General features: G+C 47.2%; 1 protein-coding gene across 1 annotated transcript in view; it reads right to left on the bottom strand.

The window, feature by feature from the left end:
• The window catches only part of LOC101356310 (mucin-16-like), a 139,859-nt gene that overhangs the window by 75,007 nt on the left and 45,325 nt on the right, over positions 1 to 19,527 (bottom strand). The window contains 18 exon segments of the mRNA XM_023733070.1: positions 348 to 413; positions 662 to 697; positions 1,001 to 1,173; positions 3,038 to 3,105; positions 3,247 to 3,368; positions 5,947 to 6,012; positions 6,214 to 6,249; positions 7,256 to 7,428; positions 9,596 to 9,663; positions 9,758 to 9,882; positions 14,857 to 15,810; positions 16,189 to 16,541; positions 16,614 to 16,827; positions 16,918 to 17,346; positions 17,425 to 17,844; positions 17,962 to 18,051; positions 18,115 to 18,485; positions 18,573 to 19,515. Of these exon segments, the coding sequence (XP_023588838.1) occupies positions 348 to 413; positions 662 to 697; positions 1,001 to 1,173; positions 3,038 to 3,105; positions 3,247 to 3,368; positions 5,947 to 6,012; positions 6,214 to 6,249; positions 7,256 to 7,428; positions 9,596 to 9,663; positions 9,758 to 9,882; positions 14,857 to 15,810; positions 16,189 to 16,541; positions 16,614 to 16,827; positions 16,918 to 17,346; positions 17,425 to 17,844; positions 17,962 to 18,051; positions 18,115 to 18,485; positions 18,573 to 19,515 (4,707 nt within the window).

Raw genomic sequence — 19,527 nt, 5'->3', positions numbered from 1 at the left:
TTTGGTGTTCGGCTGAGTTCTTTATCTCTTCATTTGATGTTCTAGGGTTTCAGGATTGTTGATTCTCTGTTTGGCTTAGTTTTTCGGTTCTTTGCTGTGGAGGGATGGCGTGGTGCTTCTGCCTAGAGCGCCATCTTGCCAGACCGAGGGCAGAGATTTTTGTCTGTTTTGTGATCCTTGCTGTACTCCAGGGCCTGGCACAGAGTAGGTGCTCAATAAATGGTTGTTGGTTGACCCATCATCACTATACTTACTATGATTTTTCCATCTTTATCTGAATGAATAATGTCAGAGATGTTTACACTCATCAGGCACCCTCTAATAGATGTACCATTACTGGTACTTACCCGTGGGGATGAATAAAGAGGATGGATTCCTGGAGGCTCCCCAGTTCACTGTGGAGGTCCCAGGAGCTGAGGAGAAACCCCCATCAGTGAAAGCAGCAAGGCGCCAACATGGCGGGAATGCTAGAGGGAGAGACTATGGGGCTTGCTGCACATGGGTCTTGGGCTGAGACTCCCTGTGGACCTAGGGCAGAGGGGAGGGTAAATAATCTGTGCCCTCTCAGATCCTTCCTTCTTGGAGAGGGCATGAGGGGACATCAGGAGGGGTCCTGCATGGTGGAGGGTTGGGGACACTGGGAAATCAGTTGAATACTTACTGGTGGTGATGGGTGCAGATCCCCGATGGGTGAAACCTGCAGCGAGAGAGAGAGGACACTGGGTACAAGTTAAAAGAGGGATAGGAGGCCAACCAGAAGTCAGAGATACTCTAATGTATTGGAGGGGGCTTCATGGATCAGGACCCCCACATCAGGGAAGGAAAAGGCCCCAAGATGAAGAAGAAGACATAAAGTCCAGACCTGAATCAGCACATCCAAGGCATGTGGCAAAGCCCCCAAGGGCCAGACAGGGAGCATGACTTCAGGCCCGAGAGAAGAAGCTGCAGCAGGATCTTCTCAATGGGAAGGAAGGGACCATGACCCATCACAGCTGCTCACCGTTGACATAGAGACTGTCCTTGGCCAAGATGTAGGTGCCCAGCCGGGTGACACCGTGGGTCATCTGGCTCAGCTCCCAGTACAGCCGCTCTCTGTCCAGTCCAGAGCCCTCAGGGTTAGGGTGGTAGGTGCAGGTGGCATCCACTCCGGTGGCTGCCCCGTCTTTCTCAGGCCTGGGTAAGAACTCCCAGATGGTTAGTCCAAATGTCTGTCTGTCTGTCTGTCCTTCCCTCCCTCTCTTTGCTAGCCCCTCAGGCAGGAACTTGAGAAACCTGTTCACAAGGAAGCTTCTGCCTTCAGGGAGACATCACCATAAACAGATAACTAGGATACCATGGGACTCTAAGCCCCCTGTATGCCTTGGGGGAGAAGCCTCTGGAAGCACTGGATGTGTAGCAGATACAGAGAGGGTACTGTTGATGGGTGAGTGATCCTGGAAGATGCCTAAGATGCCATGACAGCCAAGTCCTGTCACAGCTCCTGATGGTCACAAGGGGATGCTTAGAGTCATGCTGTAATAGGTGGCGGTGGTCCCAGGATGGCTGACCATGGCATGGCCAGTGACATAGTCCTTCAGAGACTGGGAGCATTTTTTCAAATGGTGGAATCAGAGGCTAAAGTCCCCCACTCTAGATCCTATGAACCAGCAAGGCAAGGACACTTCTAAAGAGACTCAGGGAGCTAAATCTGGCTTGGAAGAGATACCTTTTTGTGGGTCTGTCTGAAACTGTTGCTTGTCCAACATTGAATCAAAGGCCTTCATGTCTCAGCACCAATCCCCAGCTATAGGAGACAACTGACCCACCTACCCACCCATCGATTCATAAATTATTGAGTGATTGGGAGGGAAACAGCTCCAGGGCCCTTTCCATCCAGGGCTATGGATGCAGTACCTCCTATAATAACTACTATTTATTACATGCTTAATATGGGAGTCCCTGGTTGGTGCAGACAGTTAACCTGCTTGGCTGCTAACTGAAAGATTAGAGGTTCGTGTCTACCCAGAGATGACTCGGAAGAAAGCCCTGATGATTTACTTCCAAAAAATCAGCCACTAAGAAACGTATGAAGCATATGTTTGACTTTGACACACGTGGGATCACCATGAATCAGAACGGACTCAATGGCGGCTGGTTTAGGGGGGCAGTGTTGGTTCAGGGATAGAATTCTTGCCCTCCTTGTGGGAGACCGGGTTCAGTTCACAGCCAGTGCACCTCATGTGCAGCCACCACCTGTCTGTCGATGGTGGTTTATGTGTTGGCTATGATGCTGAACAGGTTTCAGTGGAGCATCCAGACTAAAAGAGACTAGGAAAAAGCCTGGAGATCTACTTATGAAAATCAGCCAGTGAAAACCCTATGGATCACAACTGTCTAATCTGCAACCAACCATGGGGATGGCTTAGGATCAGGCAGAGTTTTGTTTCCTTGTACACAGGATCGCCATGAGTTGGTGGCCAACTCGACCCCAGCTAACAACAGCTTCACACCTAGATCCCCTTTCTGGCACCCCAAGGGCCATGCCCTGCCCCGCCTCCCAGCCAGCCCAGGACAGGTTGGACCCCCTTCAGCTGTGAGTCTGACATATTTAGGATCGTGCCTTCTCCCTATAATGCAGTTTGCTTGTTTTCCTCCTCTCTTAGATTATCCAGGCAGATTCCTCTTGAGAGGTTGTCATATGGGTATTTTCCACACCCTGTGAGGCCATAATGGGTGCAGAGGAGGCCGTACTGCCTAAGGGCTAGGGGTTTGGATCCAGAACTGGAAATGCAGGAGTTGCCTCTGTGACTTGGAGCAAGCCACTTAATCCCTGTGCTTCAGTTTTCCCTACTGTTCCTGCTTCACAAGACATTTATCAGAACTGAATGAGGTATTAAATACACAGCACAGTGCTTTTGGTCTTCCTGATTGTTAGCTGTTGCTACTGTTGTCATTGTCTTTGTTGTAGGTGATGCTGAGATATCATGGGCAGTAGTTGTATGGACAGATCAGGGAGCCCAGAAGTGAGGGCCCCATTCACCTGCTGGGAGGGTCTCACCTGAGCGAGGCCATTCTGCAGCCAGAATAGAGGAATCCCAGGCTGCTATTCTCCAGCAAGGGTCTGAGCTGTGAGGAAGGAGAGGGGAGGTGAGAAGGAGCCATGGAGGGACGCCAGGAATTGCGGAGGCATTAGAGGGGTGGGCAGGGTGAGGTGGGTGGGGCTGGCGTCTGTAGGTGGGGGAAGGCTGAGGCAAGTGGGAATCTCACCAAGTGCTGCAGAATCTTTTCGGTGAAGTTGAACTTCCCAGAGCCTGGGAGCCGCATGTCTTCTGTGTACTGCAGGTTGGTGATGGTGAAGTTCAGGGTGAATGGCACTAGGAAGGGGACTGCTGCAGCAGCAGGGGAGGGAAAAAGAAGACCATGTCTGAGTGAGGTCTGGCTTGGGCTCTAAGACAACTTCTTAGATGGTCCCAGGTCTGAGGACTCAGAGGTTTGAAGCAGGCAGGCTACAATTTTAGTTAGGATAGAAAATGGAAGGCCAGGTAAGAAGCAGGTTGGGGACCACAGCCTACATATGGGCCAGGCCAGGTGACCAGGGCCTGAGGTCTTGGGCCCACAAGACTGACCCTGGCAGATTCTAGAGGTTAAAAGGGGACAGCATTTGGGCAATTTCATGAGCTGGAGGAGGAAGAAGGGAAAAAATCAATTCAGTCCCATTCAACATGGTAGTGCAAATGGTTAACGAGGTCAGTTGCTAAACAAAAGATTGGAGGTTCAAGCCCACCCATAGACACCTCAGAAGAAAGGCCTGGCAGTCTACTTCCAAAAAATCAGCCACTGAAAACCCTATAGAGCACAGTTCTGCTCTGACAGACATGGGGTCGCCTTGAGTTGGAGTTGGCTCAGCAGCAACTGTTTTTTTTTTTTAAATTTAGCAAACATTAAAAAAAAATTAGCCGAATATTTGTCATTAGAGGAAGTCTCTCTTCAAGTGCTCGACCTGTTTATCCTGCCTCCCCCTTCCCATAACTCCAAGAACTTGTCCTTTTATAAAGAGACCTCATTGTAGAGCCGTGGTTATGGCCATACTCTAGAGACTTAGATTTGGTTTCCAGTCCTCTCTCTGCCTCTTATCAGCTGTGTGGCTGTGGGCACATTACTCAACATATCTGTACCTCAGTTTCTTCAACTGTAAAATGAGCAGAATCATCCTTCAAAGGGTGGTTATGAAGGTTAAATGACAATGTGTGTTAAAATAATTAGCACATCTCAAGGACAGAGTGAAAAAGCCAATCCCAAAAAGTCATGTGATGTAGGATTCCATTTATATAACATTCTTTTTTTTTGTTTCAAGTTTTATTTTATTGTGGTGAAACTACACATGACAAAACATACGCCATCTCAGAAACTTCTACATGCTTAATTCAGTGACATTGGTTACATTCTTCAACTTCTACAGCCATTCTCACTGTCCTTTTCTAAATTGTTCTACCACCATTAACATAACCTCAATACTCCCTAAGCAAAAACTTCCTTAACGTCCTTGAAATAAGAAAAATACAGAGGTGGAAAACAGATTGTCAGGGGTTGGGGGTGTGTGGGTTTGATGATTATGGGATAGCAAGGGAGAGATCTTTGCGGTGATGGAACGGTTCTGTATCTTGATTGCGGCAATGGTTACATGACTCTACCCATGAGATAAAATGGCATAATGCCACACACGCATATACACATACAAATGAGTATGTGTAAAACTAGTGAAATCTGACTGAGGTCTGTGGAGTTTACCAATGTCAGTTTCCTAGTTTTGGTATTACTGTACTATACTTATGCAAAGGTCTCTGGGTAGCGCAAACGATTTGCATTCAACCACTAACCTAAAGGTTGCCAGTTTGAATCCACTCAGTGGCTACAAAAGAAGCCTAATGATCTGCTTCTGTAAAGATTACAGCCATGAATACCCTATAGAACCCTATGTGTCTACTCCAACACATGGGGTCGCCTTGAGTTGGAATTGACTCGACAGCCATGTGTTTTGCTTTGTTTTGTTTTTTATGGTTATACAAGATGTAACCATTGGGGAGAAACTCGGTCAAGGGGACATGAGAGGTCTGTATTACTTTTGCAACTTTCTGTGAATCTATCATTATTTCAAAATGTAATTTAAAAAACAAACAGCACATGGCCTAGCACATAAAATCTGAAAAACCAAACCCATTGCTGTCGAGTCGACATGGCCTCAGCAGGAAGTGTTAAATAACACGGTTGTCTTTTGTTATAATTACCAATTGCATTTGCATGTTCAATATCAGTCTTCCCTCGATAACACTGTAAACTTGGTGAAACAACAAACCCGTGGCTGTCGAGTAGATTCTGATTTATGGCGACTCTGTGTGTTACAGAGTAGAACTCCTCCATAGGGTTTTCTTGGCTGCAATCTTTAAGGAAGTAGATAGTAGATAGCTATGTGTTGTTTTTCTTTTTCTTTGCAGCCACTCAGCAAGTTCGAACTGCCAACCTTTAGGTTAGTAGTTGAGTGCAAACTGGTTGCGCCCTCTGAGGACCCTTTAAACTTGGTGAAGGGAGGGACTAACCTCACTTACTCAACATCTTATTCTGCATTCCTAGCACAGAACACATGCCCAATAAATACCTGTTGAACTAAATTCCCTGGTAGCCCCTGGGCTAGGTCTTCATTTAACCTTCACAATAACCTTATGAAGTACTGTTCCACTTGAGAGGTGGGGAACTGAGGCAGCAAGAGGGTAGGTAACTTGACCAAGGTAACACAGTTGGAGAGATGAGGAGGACACATCCTTTCTCTTGAGAGGTTCATAGCAGAGCAAGGGGTGCCCATGACTGAGCTCCAGGTTCCCTCACACTAGCTTGTCCCTGTATCTCCCTGGCCCTTGCTTTAAAGCCAAATACCTTGGCTCCTAGAAGGCATTGGAGAGAGAAGTCACCTACCTGTGGAGCTGGAGAAGGGGAGTGGCACCACTGCGGTCCCTTGGAAGAGTGTGGAGGTCACTGCAGCTGAGGAGAACAGTCTGGAGTGAGATCGGGAATGGGATGTGGCCCGAATGCCACTGTGTACACTGTCGTATGTGGCTAACGCCATGGAATGCAGAGGCAGGGGGAGATAACCACCCTAAGATGTTGGACTCAGGGTTGGGGAATCACTGTTGCCCATAAAGGAGCCTGGAGTACCTGGTCACCAGAGCCATGAGTACTCACCACTGGGGGTAGGTGCTGAGCCCCGATGGGTGTAACCTGCAATGAGAAAAGTAGACAGAATTGCAATGCAGACAGGAGAACGATGTCCAAGATACAACCCGAGGCCCATCACTCCCCACCCACAACTGAGACATCAAGTCTACACGGTTCAACAAGCATGATTTAAGAGCAGCTGTATCTTTTTCACGGTGACCCCGTGTGTGTCAGAGTAGAAGTGTGTTCCATAGGGTTTTCAGTAGCTGATTTTTTGGAAGTAGATAGCCAGGCCTTTCTTTTGAGACACCTTTGGGTGGACTCAACCCACCAACCTTTTGATTAGCAGCCATGTGTTAACCTTGGCACCACTCAGGGACTCCATGAGTTGGAGTTGACTTGACAGCGACTTAAAAAAAAATCTTTTTCAGAGTCACTGGATGGTAACAAATGGTTAAGTACTCAGCTGCCAACTGAAAGGTTGGTGGTTTGAGTTCACCCAGAGGCACCTTGGAAGAAAGGCCTGGCAGTCTACTTCAGAAGAATCAACCACTGAAAACCCTGTGGAGCACAATTCTACTCTGACACATATGAGTCTGTGAGCCAGAGTCGCCTCGACAGCAGCTAGTAAATCTTTTTCATAAAATGCAGAGAAATTGAAGTCCTAATCGCCATCTTCATGGGCTTGCAATTTGTTTGGGACGATAAACACATCAGAATTTCTACAACATGGGTTTGCACACTGCTTTTCAGGGCCCAGAGGGGGGCTTTGATGTACTGACAGGGAGAAAGCTGAACGGCCAGACTCTTGAACTCAGTCAGAGCACCTTCTATTCCATCTGTCTAGAGAAGAGTTACTGTGGATCAGACAAGTGTGCAGATCACTGCTCTGGAGTGTATAGATGCAAAGGAAAGAGAAGGTCTGGCAAACTCAAGGGCCTGTGAAGGTGGAGCTCTTAACGTCATTCAGGAAGGTGGCCAGGTGAAAGATCCTGTGGTGGCTTGGAGAACCACACTTTTGAGAGGCAGATTCTTAGTTTCAGCTTGTGGTTCCTCAAAGGATGCTCACCGTTGATGTACAGACTGTCCCTGTCCAGGGTGTAGGAGCCCAGCTGGGTGACACCGTGGGTCTCGTGGCTCAGCTCCCAGTAGAGCCGCTCTCTGTCCAGTCCAGTGCTTGTGTGGTCAGGGCGATGGGTGCAGACAGCATCCACTCCAGTAGTTGCTCCATCTTTTTCAGGCCTGGATAGGAACGGACATGGGGATGGGCAAGTGGGAACTCCCGGCAGGTGCCTGAGAAGCCGCATTGAGCAAGGGAGCTGAGAAAGCAGGAGGGCTGGTGGGAACCTGGAATGTCTTGGTTGGTGGGGGAAGGGTGGAAATAAATAGGATGGCTGCAAAGAGCACCTCCTAGCCCAGATTGCCAACCAGCAGAATTGTGGGCTAAATTTGTTATGCAGAAAAGCAAACAAAGACACTCCAAGTTATAGATGAGGAGGCAAAGGTACAGATATATTAAGCAACTGGCCAGGAGTCACAGAGCCTTGAACTGGGATTTGAGCATAGATCTGTCAGACTCCAAAGATAAGTGTGCAACCACTATACTGTCCCGTACCAAACCCATTGCCATCGAGTCAATTTCAGCTTATAGTAACATCATAGGACAGAGTAGAACTGACTCAGAGGGTTTCCAAGGCTGTAATCTTTACAGAAGCCGACCGCCTCATCTTTCTCCCGCAGAGTGGCTGGTAGGTTCGACCGTGGACATTTCAGTTGGCAGCTGAGCACTTAGCCACTGTGCCACCCGGGCTCCTTCACTATACTGCATTGCTCAATAATCCCTCCAGGGTGGAGCAGGATCGCAAATCCACCTCTGAGAGGTCAGAAAGCAGGATTTGGTCATTGCTGGGAGATAATACATATAAGGAGCCTGGGTGGTGCAAAAAGTTTGCGAATGGCTGTTAATCTAAAGGTTGGTGGTGTGAACCCACCCATTGGGTCTGCAGAAGAAAGGCCTGGTGAACTGCTTCTGCAAAGTTATAGCCAAGAAAATTATGGAGCAGTTCTACTGTGTAACACATGGGGTTGTCATGAGTCAGAATTCACTTGCTAGCAGTGGGTTTGGATTTTTTGGGTGGTGGAGGGAATAGTATGGCAGGGGAGGGCTTGTTACAGAGACGACACTCTTTAACTAAATAGTGGGAAAAGCAGAATAGAGAATTATGCATCCTATAGAGCAAGGTTTCTCCACTTTGGCACTGTTGACATTTTGGTTCAGATAATTCTTTTTGTGGGGGGCTGTCCTGTGCTAAGGAGCCCTGGGGGCGTGGTGGTTAAAGCAATCGACTGCTAACCAAAAGGTCAGCAGTTCGAAAACATCAGTGGCTCTTTGGGAGAAAGATGTCGCAGTCTGCTTCCGTAGAGATTTACAGCCTTGGAAACCCTACGGTGTTGCTAGGAGTTGGAATTAACTCGATGGCAGTGGGTGGGTCCCCTGCCTGGCCCCCTGGGTGGCATATATGGTTAAGCACTTGGATACTAACAGAAAGGTTGGTGGTTCAAGTCTATCCAGAGATGCCTCAGAAGAAAGGCCTGGCAATTACTGAAAGGTCACAGCCATTGGAAACCCTGTGGAGCACAGTTCTATTCTGACACACATGATGTCACCATGAGTCAGAATTGACTCGATGGTAACTATTTTGGTTTGGTTTTGATCCTGTGCATTGTCACATGTTTAGCAGCATCACTGGCCTCTACTCGTTAGATGCCAGTACCACCCCCATGGGAGCCCTGGTGTCACGGTGGTTAAGAGCTTGGGTGCTAACCAAAAGGTTGGCAATTCAAATCTACCAGCCACTCCTTGGAAACCCTATGGGGCAGTTTGACTCAATGGCAACGGGTTTGGTTTTTTTGGTTTAGCATCCCCACCCCCATGGCGTGACAATCAAAAATGCCTCCAGACATTACCAGCTGTCTCTTGGGGAGCAAAATCACTCATGATTGAAAACCACTACTTTATAGTGACTTTCATTTCTAGGTCTACCATCTACCCTTCCTTAGCTCTTACCCACCATATCAGTTCCTCTTTACTCTTTTCTCCATCACTATCTGAAGGTTATAACCATAGGTACTAGACTCTCTCCAGTGCCGAGGGTTTTATGATGATGCTGAAGTGATTGACTAATTGTTTTCTCAACAAGCTCCAAAATAAAAATCCTTCTGAAAAGTCCATCCTTATCTCCTATGAAGCAGAGGCTGACTGGATTCTACATTTTCTGGTTAGGATGGGAAGGGACCAGAGTGGGAGCTGGGGGTCGGGTGTCCCAAGGGTGGTGGGTACAGCTTAGGGTCCAACATATGGGTGAGGGTCACCTCCCCACTGCCTGCATACATGCTCTGGTGTTCTCACCTGAGCAAGGTCAGTCTGCAGCCACAGTAGAGTGGCCCAATACTGCTGTTCTGGAACAAAGGCCTGAGCTAGGAGGGAAAGAGAAGAAGGTAAGCAGGACTGGCCAATAAGGTTGGCAGGACGAGGGTGAACTGAGACAGGGTAGGCATTGGGGGCTCTCACAAGGCGATTCAAAATCCTCTCTGTGATGTTGAATATCTCAGAACCCAGGTGCCCCATGTCCTCCATGTAGCGCAGGTTGGTGATGGTGAAGTTCATGGTGAAGGGCACCAGGGAAGGGCTCACACCTGCAGGTGGAAAGGGAGAGATGGGGTCCATTATGAGCTCAGGCCTGGGATGGCTGTAGGGGGAGGGCCCAGGGTTGTCCCTTTAGCCCCAGAGTCCAGAGGATCAGGCCTGAAACTTCCCACCTGGGTCACCCTTACACCCAACCAGCCTTAAGAGGGGTTGTTGTTAGGTGCTGTTAAGTTGGTTCTGACTCATACTGACCCCATGTACAACAGAACAAAACACTGCCCAGTCCTGCGCCATCCTCACAATTGTTGTCATGCTTGAGCCCATTGTTGAAGCCATTGTGTCAATCCATCTCGTTGAGGGTCTTCCTGTTTTTCACTGACTTTCTACTTTACCAAGCACAATGTCCTTCTCGAGGGACTGATCCCTCCTGATAATGTGTCCAAAGTACGTGATGTAGTCTTGCCATCCTTGCTTCTAAGGAGCATTCTGGCTGTACTTCTTCCAAGACACATTTGTTCATTCCTCTTGCTGTCCATGGTATATGCAATATTTTTCACCAACACGGTGTCAATTCTTTGGTCTTCCTTATTCTATAGAGGGGATGGGTCTCCATATTGGATGGATGATTTTAGTTGGAAAAGAAGCTCAACTCTTTGCAGCTTAAAGCGTCTAAAGACTGATAACTGGTGGGTATTCCAGTGGTAGGAAGAGAAGCAATTTCACTCTGCTGCAGTTAGTTTGGCTCCTGGGCAGAGACCTCTCCTGGGCTTCTCTGATTTCATCTTGAGAGTTGTGCAACTGCTGAGTCTCTTTCTTCCAGGAGCGTGGGCCCCTGTCTCAGCTCCTTTGGCCATCTCTGGAGAGTGCATTTGAGGTGGGTGGATCACATGCCCTGGTTTGCCCTGGGCAATCATATGTCCCCATGTAAATATGAACTTCACCCCTTTCTCTCTTACAAGTGTCCCAGTAGGAAATAAAAACCGTATGGTCATCCTAGGAGTCCTTGGGTGGTGTAAACAGTTAAGCGCTCAACTACTAGTTGAGTGTTTGGTGGTTCAGACTCACCCAGAGGCACCTCAGGAGACAGGCCTGGTGATCTACTTCCGAACGATCACAGCCTTGGAAACCCATGGAGCAGTTCCACTCTGCATTCAAGTAGTTTCCGTGAACCAGAATCGACTCGACGGAAACCAACAACTACAACAACAGCATGGTCATCCTGGGATTAGAGTTGCGAAGAATCAAAAGGCCAGGGGTCTGAACTGGACAACTGTACCCTGGACAATTTACATCTAGGGAGCACTGACTGCACCCCAGCCTTTGTGCCATTCAAAAAGAACCAGATGAAAGTGTTAGAACTGAGAAATGCAGTATCTGAGATAATAAATTCACTGCATCATCCCAGCTCACCCTCGCCACAATCCTGAGAAGGTCAGTATTACCAGTTCCGTTACACAGAGAAGGAAACTGAGGCTCAGAGAAAGAAAATCTCACTCATATCCCACAGACAGATAAACGGCACAGCTTCAATGTCTCTCTGGCACCAAAATCAATATCTTTCCCTGAAAAACCCACATCTCCCCTAAGACATAAAAATTAGGAGCGGGGGCCCTAGAGCCAGATTTTCTGCAATTGAATCCCCACCCTATGCTTACTAGATGGTTGACTGGGCAAGTTACTGACTAACATCTCCATGCTTCTGTTTCATCCTCTAAAAATGGTCATAATTGGAGTAGCTACTTCCTAGTGTTTTGGAGCCCTCAGACCCATACCTGGACAAGGTGAGGAGATAGGACATAAATCAAACTCATGACAAAGGCAGATCCTGAATGATATTCTGGATGTTTAAATAGAATCCACAAATGTGGACATATGCAGGAATTGTTGCACTCATACACTGATTCATTCAGTCATTTGTTAATTCAATAAATAAGTGCCACCTCGGTGCTCAGCTCCTGAGTGACAAATACATAAAGAGAGAATAAACTAGTAAATTCCATGAAATAAATAATCACAGTGATATGATAGAGAAAACCTATGGACAGGTGTATAAGCCAAAAAACCAAACCTGTTGCTGTTGAGTCGATTCCAACTCATAGTGTCCCTAAAGGACAGAGTAGAACTGCCCCATAGGGTTTCCGAGGAGCTGTTGGTGGATTCAAACTGCCGACCTTTTGGTTATCAGCTGTAACTCTTAACCACTGCGCCACCAGGGCTCCTAATTGTTATATTAGAAGCCCCTAATGTGCCTTCCCATCCTGAGATTTGGAGATTGTTTTTCCTGGGTTAGTCTGCAGTATAGCCTAGTAGATAGGGGGGCTAGATTTTAGAGTCAATTTGGGGTTTAAGTCCCAACTCTGTCACTTATTAGCTGGCTGTTCTTGGGCAGATGGATTTCCCTCCCTGAGCCTTGTTTGCTTCTTTGTAAAATATACATAACATCTCATAGTGTTTTGTGTAGGATTAGTAAGATATAATACATATAAAGCTCTGGACCAATAAATATTATCCATGATTGTAGTTGTTGTTGTTGGTGTTGTTGCTAAGAGTGTTGTTGCAAAGGACTTCATTGCTAACAACATTACTAAAAGGTTTTTTTTCTTTTTAATTTGTGGTGGTGGTTGTTAGGTGTTGTCGAGTCGGTTCTGACTCATAGCAACCCTATGTACAGCAGAATGAAACACCTCTCGGTCCTTCACCATCCTCACAATCGTTGTTATGCTTGAGCCCATCGTTGCAGCCACTGTGTCAATCCATCTCGATGAGGGTCTTCCTGTCTTTCACTGACCCTCTACTTTACCAAGCATGATGTCCTTCTCCAGGGACTAGTCCCTCCTGATAACATATCCAGAGTATGTGAGATGAAGGCTCACCATCCTCACTTCTAAGTAGCGTTCTGGCTGTACTTCTTCCCAGACAGATTTGTTCTTTCTTCTGGCAGTCCTTGGTATATTGAATATTCTTCACCAATACCATAATTCAAAGGCATCAGTTTTTCTTCTGTCTATCTTATTCATTGTCCAGCTTTTGTATGCATATGATGTGACTGAAAATACCATGGCTTGGATCAGGCTCAACTTAGTCCTCAAAGTGACATCTTTGCTTTTCAACAGTTTAAAGAGGTATTTTGCAGCACATTTGCCCAGTGCAAAGCTTAACTGATTGTGCTACCATATGTGCTAAGCACTTAGTAAAGTGCTGGCACAGGGTTATCTATGGCTATTACTAATAACCATTAACCAGCCGGAACCCTGGTGGTGCAGTGGTTAAGAGCTTGGCTGCTAACCAAAAGGTCGGCAGTTCAAATCCACCAGCAGCTCCTTGGAATCCCTATGAGGCAGTTCTACTCTGTCCTATAGGGTCATTATGAGTCAAAATTGACTTGACGGCAGTGGGTTACAGTTATGGGTTATTAATCAACCAGTTGCCATCAAGTCGACTCCAACTCATGGCGGCCCACGTGTGTCAGAGTAGAATTGTGCTCCATAGGGTTTTCAATGGCTGAGTTTCAGAAGTAGATCGCCAGTCCTTTCTTCTGAGGCTCCTCTGGTTGGACTTTAACCTCCAACCAATCAGTTAACCACTAAGTGCATGACCTGTTTGTACCATGCAGGGACTCCTATTGTTAATAAGTATTTATGAAATAGAATTCACTCAAAGTTTAATTTTATTCTGGGCCAAATAAAGAAGGATCTTTGGCAAACATACAACCAGTACATATCACGGAATAAAAAGTTAGTTATGAGGGTGTTCATCTCGTTGTTTAATGGGTACACAGTTTATGTTTGAAGTGATGAAAGGGTTTTGGCAATAGATAATAGTGATGGTTGCACAACCTTGTGATTGTACTTAGTGCCCCTAACTTGTCCACTTAAAAATTGTTAAAATGGCAAATTTTATGTAACATGTACTTTATCACAATAAAAACAATTTTTTTTTTAAAGTATTAAAAACTTAGGTATTCACCGTGGGGACTGTTTAAATCAGGAGTTGGCAAATTATGGTCTGCAAGCTGGCTTGGTGTCTTTATAAAGTTTTATTGGAACACAGCCGTGCACATTTGTTACCATATTGTTATTAGCTGTTTTTACACCACAGTGGCAGAATTGAATAGTCTGAACAGAGACTGTATAGCCTGCAAAGACAAAAATATTTACAATATGACCCTTGAAGAAAAGTTTGCCAACCCATAATCTCCCTGGGTAGTGCAGATGGTTAATGCACTTGACTACTAACCAAAAAACTGGAGGTTCAAGTCCACCCAGATGTACCTTGGAGGAAAGATCTGGTGATCGACTTCTGAAAAATCCACATTGAAAACCCTGTGGAGCACAGTTCTACTCTGACACACATGGGGGTGCCATGAGTCTGAGTCGACTCAATGGCAAATGGTTTAGTTTAAATAAAATGATGGGAGAGACAAACCATATAATAAAATGTAGCTGTTAATAGATTATATAACAGGGAAAATGTTCACAAGTTACAAAAGTATATTTTTGCATGATTGGTTGTTCTTTTAAAAACCAAGCAAAGGAAACGAAACAAGCCCTGAGGTCACCTTTTAGCTAAATAGCAGATTGGCTCACAAAATAAAGAATATCACCAATGAGTACTGTGCCCCTTTCAAAAATCACCTATATGAGACCAAAGGGTCAACAATTACTTTAAAACAAAGATGAGAAGGTAAGGGGATGGGGAAACTAGAATAATGGAAGCAGAACAACCAGAACAGAAATAATGAGAATGTCCACACATTGTGAAGAATATAATCAATGCCACTGAACAATTAATGTAGAAATTGTTGAATGGGCAACTAAACTGCTATGTAAGTTTTCATTGAAAACACAGTAAAGTATCATTAAAACACACATAGACACAGCGACAACAAATGAGTTTTTCTCTAGGTGGTAGGTGGGGTTATGAGGGATTTTTCATTACATGTTTTCAATGTCTTTGACAGCATAATTGTACTATTTTTAATGGGAAAAAAGTATAACAAGAATAGGTTAAAGAGTTACTCTTACTTGTTACTGGATTCACACTCCAAGAGGCCCAGGTGGACATCCCAGCTGTGGTTCGAGGGGCAGAGGGACTTCTGGACAGTGTTCTGAAGGTGGCTGTAGTCTCGGCCACAGTAGCACCTGGCCCTGTGGCAGCTGAATCAGTGATCTCAACACTTGTAGTTTTCAGGATGGTTGCTGGACTTGCTCCCTCTCCATGACTGGTTTTAGGTGGTGTTGGGGTCTCTGTTGGTATCAAGGTCACAGAGGCCGCTGTGACTGTCCTGGAAAATTCTGGGAGTCCAACTGAGGTCACAGGTGCTGAGGTTTCCATGCTCCAGGAAGGTACAGCATTAGGCTCCCCAGCTGTTGCAGGGGCAGTGTCAGGTCCAAGTACACCAGGGGAAACAGTCAGCGCCAGAATACCTGTGCTGGCCTCTTCTGCAGGGCTGGTGGCCAGTAAACCTGTGGTCTCTGGTAGACCAGGGGAAGGAGCTGAAGTTGGAATATTTGTGCTGGTCTCTGTCCGAGGATGGGTGGAGAGTGAGGCTGTTTCTGTGGGAACACCAGGTGAAGCCGTTGGAGATAGATCATATCTGCTGGTCTCAGTCCTGGGTATGGTGACCAGAGAGAATGTTGTTTCTGCTACACCAAGGAAAACAGTCTGAGTTGGAAGGGCTGTACTCATTTCCACTCCGTCTGTGATGGCTAGTGAGGCTGTGGTCTCTGATAAATGAGGGGAAACAGTGGAAGCAGGAATAGGTGGACTTGTCTCTGTGCTGGGGTGGGTGACCAAGAAAGCTGAGGTCTCTGGTTCACTAGGAGAAGCAGTCAGCATTGGAGTAGTTACACTACTCTCTGCCCCAGAACTAGTGACCATGGAGGACACCATCCCTGGTACACCAGGAGAGGTAGCCCAGGTTGGAACAGCTGAACTGAACTCAGCCTCAGAATGGGTGACTGGTAAGATTGTGGTCTCTGGTCCACCAGGAGAAGCAGTCAGAGTTGTCACAGCTGTATGTGTCTCTGCTCCAGAACTAGTGGCCAGTGAGGTCACCATCCCTGGTCCACTAGGGGAGACAGTCAAAGTTGAAACAGATGAACTAGCTTCTGCCCTAGGATAGGTGACTGGTGAGGTGGAAGTTTCTGGTTCATGCAGGGAATCAGTTAGAGTTGGAATACTTGTACTAGTCTCTGCTCCAGAACTAGTGACCAGTGAAGTCACCACCCCTGCTATGCCAGGGGAAACAGTTAGAGTTGAAACAGCTGAACTGAACTTAGCCCCAGAATGGGTGACTGGTAGGGCTGTGGTTTCTGGTTCACCAGGAGAAGCAGTCAGAGTTGGAGAAACCATACTTGTCTCTACCCCAGAGCTAGTGACCAATGACGTCACCATCTCCATCACACCAGTGGAAACAATCAGAGTTGGAATGGCTGAACTGGACTCAGTCCCAGGATGACTGGCCAATGAGGATGTGATTTCTTGTTCACCAGGAGAAACAGTTAGAGTTGGAATAGTTGTACTGGTCTCTGCCCCAGAACTAGTGAGCAGTGAGGTCACCACCCCTGGTACACCAGGGGAGACAGTCCGAGCTGGAACAGCTGAACTGGATTCAGCCACAGGATGGGTGCCTGGTAAGGCCGTGGTCTCTAATTTACCAAGAGAAGCAGTCAGAGTTGAAAGAGTTGTATTTGTCTCTGCTCCAGAACTAGTGGCCAGTGCAGTTGCCATCCTCATCACACCAGTGGAAACAATCAGAGTTGGAATGGCTGAACTGGACTGAGTCCCAGGATGGGTTTCTCGTAAGGATGTGGCCTCTGGTTCACCAGGAGAAACAGTCAAAGTTGGAATAGTTGTACTGGTCTCTAGGCCAGAGCTAGTGCCCAGTGAGGTCATCATTCCTGATAAACCAGGGGAGACAGTCATAGTTGGAACAGATGAACTGGTTTCTGTCCTAGGATGGGTCACTAACGAGGCTGTGCTCTGTGGTTCACCTGGGGAATTAGTCAGATTTTGAGTTTGAATACGAATACTGGTCTCTACCCCAGAACTAGTGGCCAATGAGGTCATTATCCCCGGCCCACTCGGTGAGACAGTCAGAATTGGAACAGATGAACTGGCGTCCATGCTAGGATGGGTCACTGGTAAGGCTGTAGCCTCTGGTTCATGCAGGAAATCAGTCGTAGATGGAATAGTTGTACTTGTCCCTGCTCCAGCACTAGTGACCAGCGAGGTCACCATCTCTGTCTCACCAGTGTAAACAATCAGAGTTGGAATGACTGAACTGGACTTAGTCCCAGGATGGCTGGTCAATGAGGATGTGGTTTCTGGTTCACCAAGAGAAATAGTCAGAGTTGGAGTAGTTGTACTGGTCTCTGCTCCAGAACTAGTGACCAGTGAGGTCACCATTTCTGATATATCAGGGGAGGTAGTTGGAGCTGGAACAGCTGAACTGGTTTCTCTCCCAAGATGGGTTGCTAATGAGCCTGTGGTCTCTGGTTGACTTGGGGAATTAGTCAGAGTTTGAATAGCCATACCGGTCTCGGCCCCAGATCTAGTGACCAATGATGTTACCAGCCCTGGCCCACTAGAAGAAACGGTCAGAACTGGAACAGATGAACTGGTGTCCGTGCTGGGATGGGTAACTAATAAGGCTGTAGTTTCTGGTTCACGCAGGGAATTAGTCATAGTTGGAATAGTTGTGCTGGTCTCTACCCCAGATCTAGTGACCAGTGAGGTCACCATATCCAGGACACCAGGAGAGACAGTAAGAGTTGGAACAGCTGAACTGGTTTCTGCCCGAGGACTGGTGGCCATTGAGGATGTGGTATCTGATTCACTGTGGGAAATAATTGGGGTTGTCCTGGGAATATTTGGGGTGGTCTCTGTAGGATGAGTGACCCAGGAGGTTGTTGTCTCTAGTTCACGAAGGGAATCAGTCAGAGTTCCAAGAGCTGGGCTTGTCTCTTTCCCAGAACCAGTGACCAATGAGGTCACCATCCCTGGTAAACCTGGAGAGACAGTCAAAATTGGAACCGCTGAACTGACTTCTGCCCTAGGATGGGTGACTGGTAAGGCTGTAGTCTCTGCTTCATGAAGGGGATCAGTCATAGCTGAGAGAGTTGTACTGGTCTCTGTCCCAGAGCTAGTGACCAGTGAGGTCACCATATTAAGGACACCAGGTGAGACAGTCAGAGCTGGAACAGCAGAGCTGGCTTCTTCCCCAGGACTGGTGGCCATTGAGGGTGTGTTGTCTGCTTCACTGTGGGAAACATTTGGGCTGGTCTCTGTAGGATATGTGACCACTGACGCTGTTGTATCTGGCTCACCAGGGGAATCAGTCATAGTTGGGATAGCCATGCTGATCTCTGCCCCGGAACCAGTGACCTGTGTGGTCACCATCCCCTGCTTACTGGAAGAGACAGTTGGAGTTGAAACAGCTGAACTGGTCTGTGCCGCAGGATGAGTGGTCAGTGAGGTTGTGGTTACTGATTGACCTAGGGAATCAGTCATAGATGGAAGAGTTGTACTGGTGTCTGCCCCAGAACTAGTGACCAGTGAGGTCACCATATCCAGGACACCAGGAGAGACAGTAAGAGTTGGAACAGCTGAACTGGCTTCTGCCTGAGGACTGGTGGCAATTGAGGGTGTGTTGTCTGCTTCACTGTGGGAAACATTGGGGGTTGTCCTGGGAACAGTTGGGCCGGTCTCTGCAGGATGGGTTACCCATGAGGTTGTTGTCTCTGGCTCATGAGGGGAATCAGTCAGAGTTCCCAAAGCTAGGCTGGTCTCTTCCCCAGAACTAGTGACCAATGAGGTCACCATCCCTGGTAAACCAGGGGAGATAGTCAAAATTGAAACAGTTGTACTGACTTCTGCCCTAGAATGGGTGACTAGTAAGGCTGTAGTCTCTGTTTCATGAAGGGAATCAGTCATAGTTGGAATAGTTGTACTAGTCTCTGCCCCAGAGCTAGTGACCAGTGAAGTCACCATATCCAGGACACCAGGTGAGACAGTCAGAGTTGAAACAGCTGAACTGGCTTCTGCCTGAGGACTGGTGACTGTTGAGAGTGTGGTGTCTGATTCACTGTGGGAGATATTCTGAGTTGTCCTGGGAATATTTGGGCTGGTCTTTGCAGGATATGTGACCAATGAAGTTGTTTTATCTGTCTCACCAGGGGTATCAGTCAGTGTTGAGATAGCCGTGTTGGTCTCTGCCCCAGAACTAGTGACCAGTGAGGTCACCATCCCCTGCTCACTAGAAGAGACAGTTGGAGTTAAAATAGCTGAACTGGTCTGTGTCCCAGGATGAGTGGTCAATGAGGTTGTAGTCACTGATTGAGCTGGGGAATCAGTCATAGATGGAATAGTTGTACTGGTGTCTGTCCCAGAATTAGTGACCAGTGAGGTCACCATATCCAGGCCACCAGGAGAGACAGTCAGAGTTGGAACAGCTGAACTGGCTTCTGCCTGAAGACTGGTGGCCATTGAGGGTGTGGTGTCTGATTCATTGTGGGAAACATTCGGGGTTGTCCTAGGAACAGTTGGGCCGGTCTCTGCAGGATGGGTTACCCATGAGGTTGTTGTCTCTGGTTCACGAATGGAATCAGTCAGAGTTCCAAGAGCTGGGCTGATTTCTTCCCCAGAACTAGTGACCAATGAGGTCACCATCCCTGGTAAACCTGGAGAGACAG

Source organism: Trichechus manatus, unplaced genomic scaffold, assembly GCF_000243295.1.
Source record: "Trichechus manatus latirostris isolate Lorelei unplaced genomic scaffold, TriManLat1.0 scaffold00057, whole genome shotgun sequence".
NCBI classification, from domain to species: domain Eukaryota; kingdom Metazoa; phylum Chordata; class Mammalia; order Sirenia; family Trichechidae; genus Trichechus; species Trichechus manatus.
This window is presented reverse-complemented; position numbering and strand designations above follow the sequence as displayed.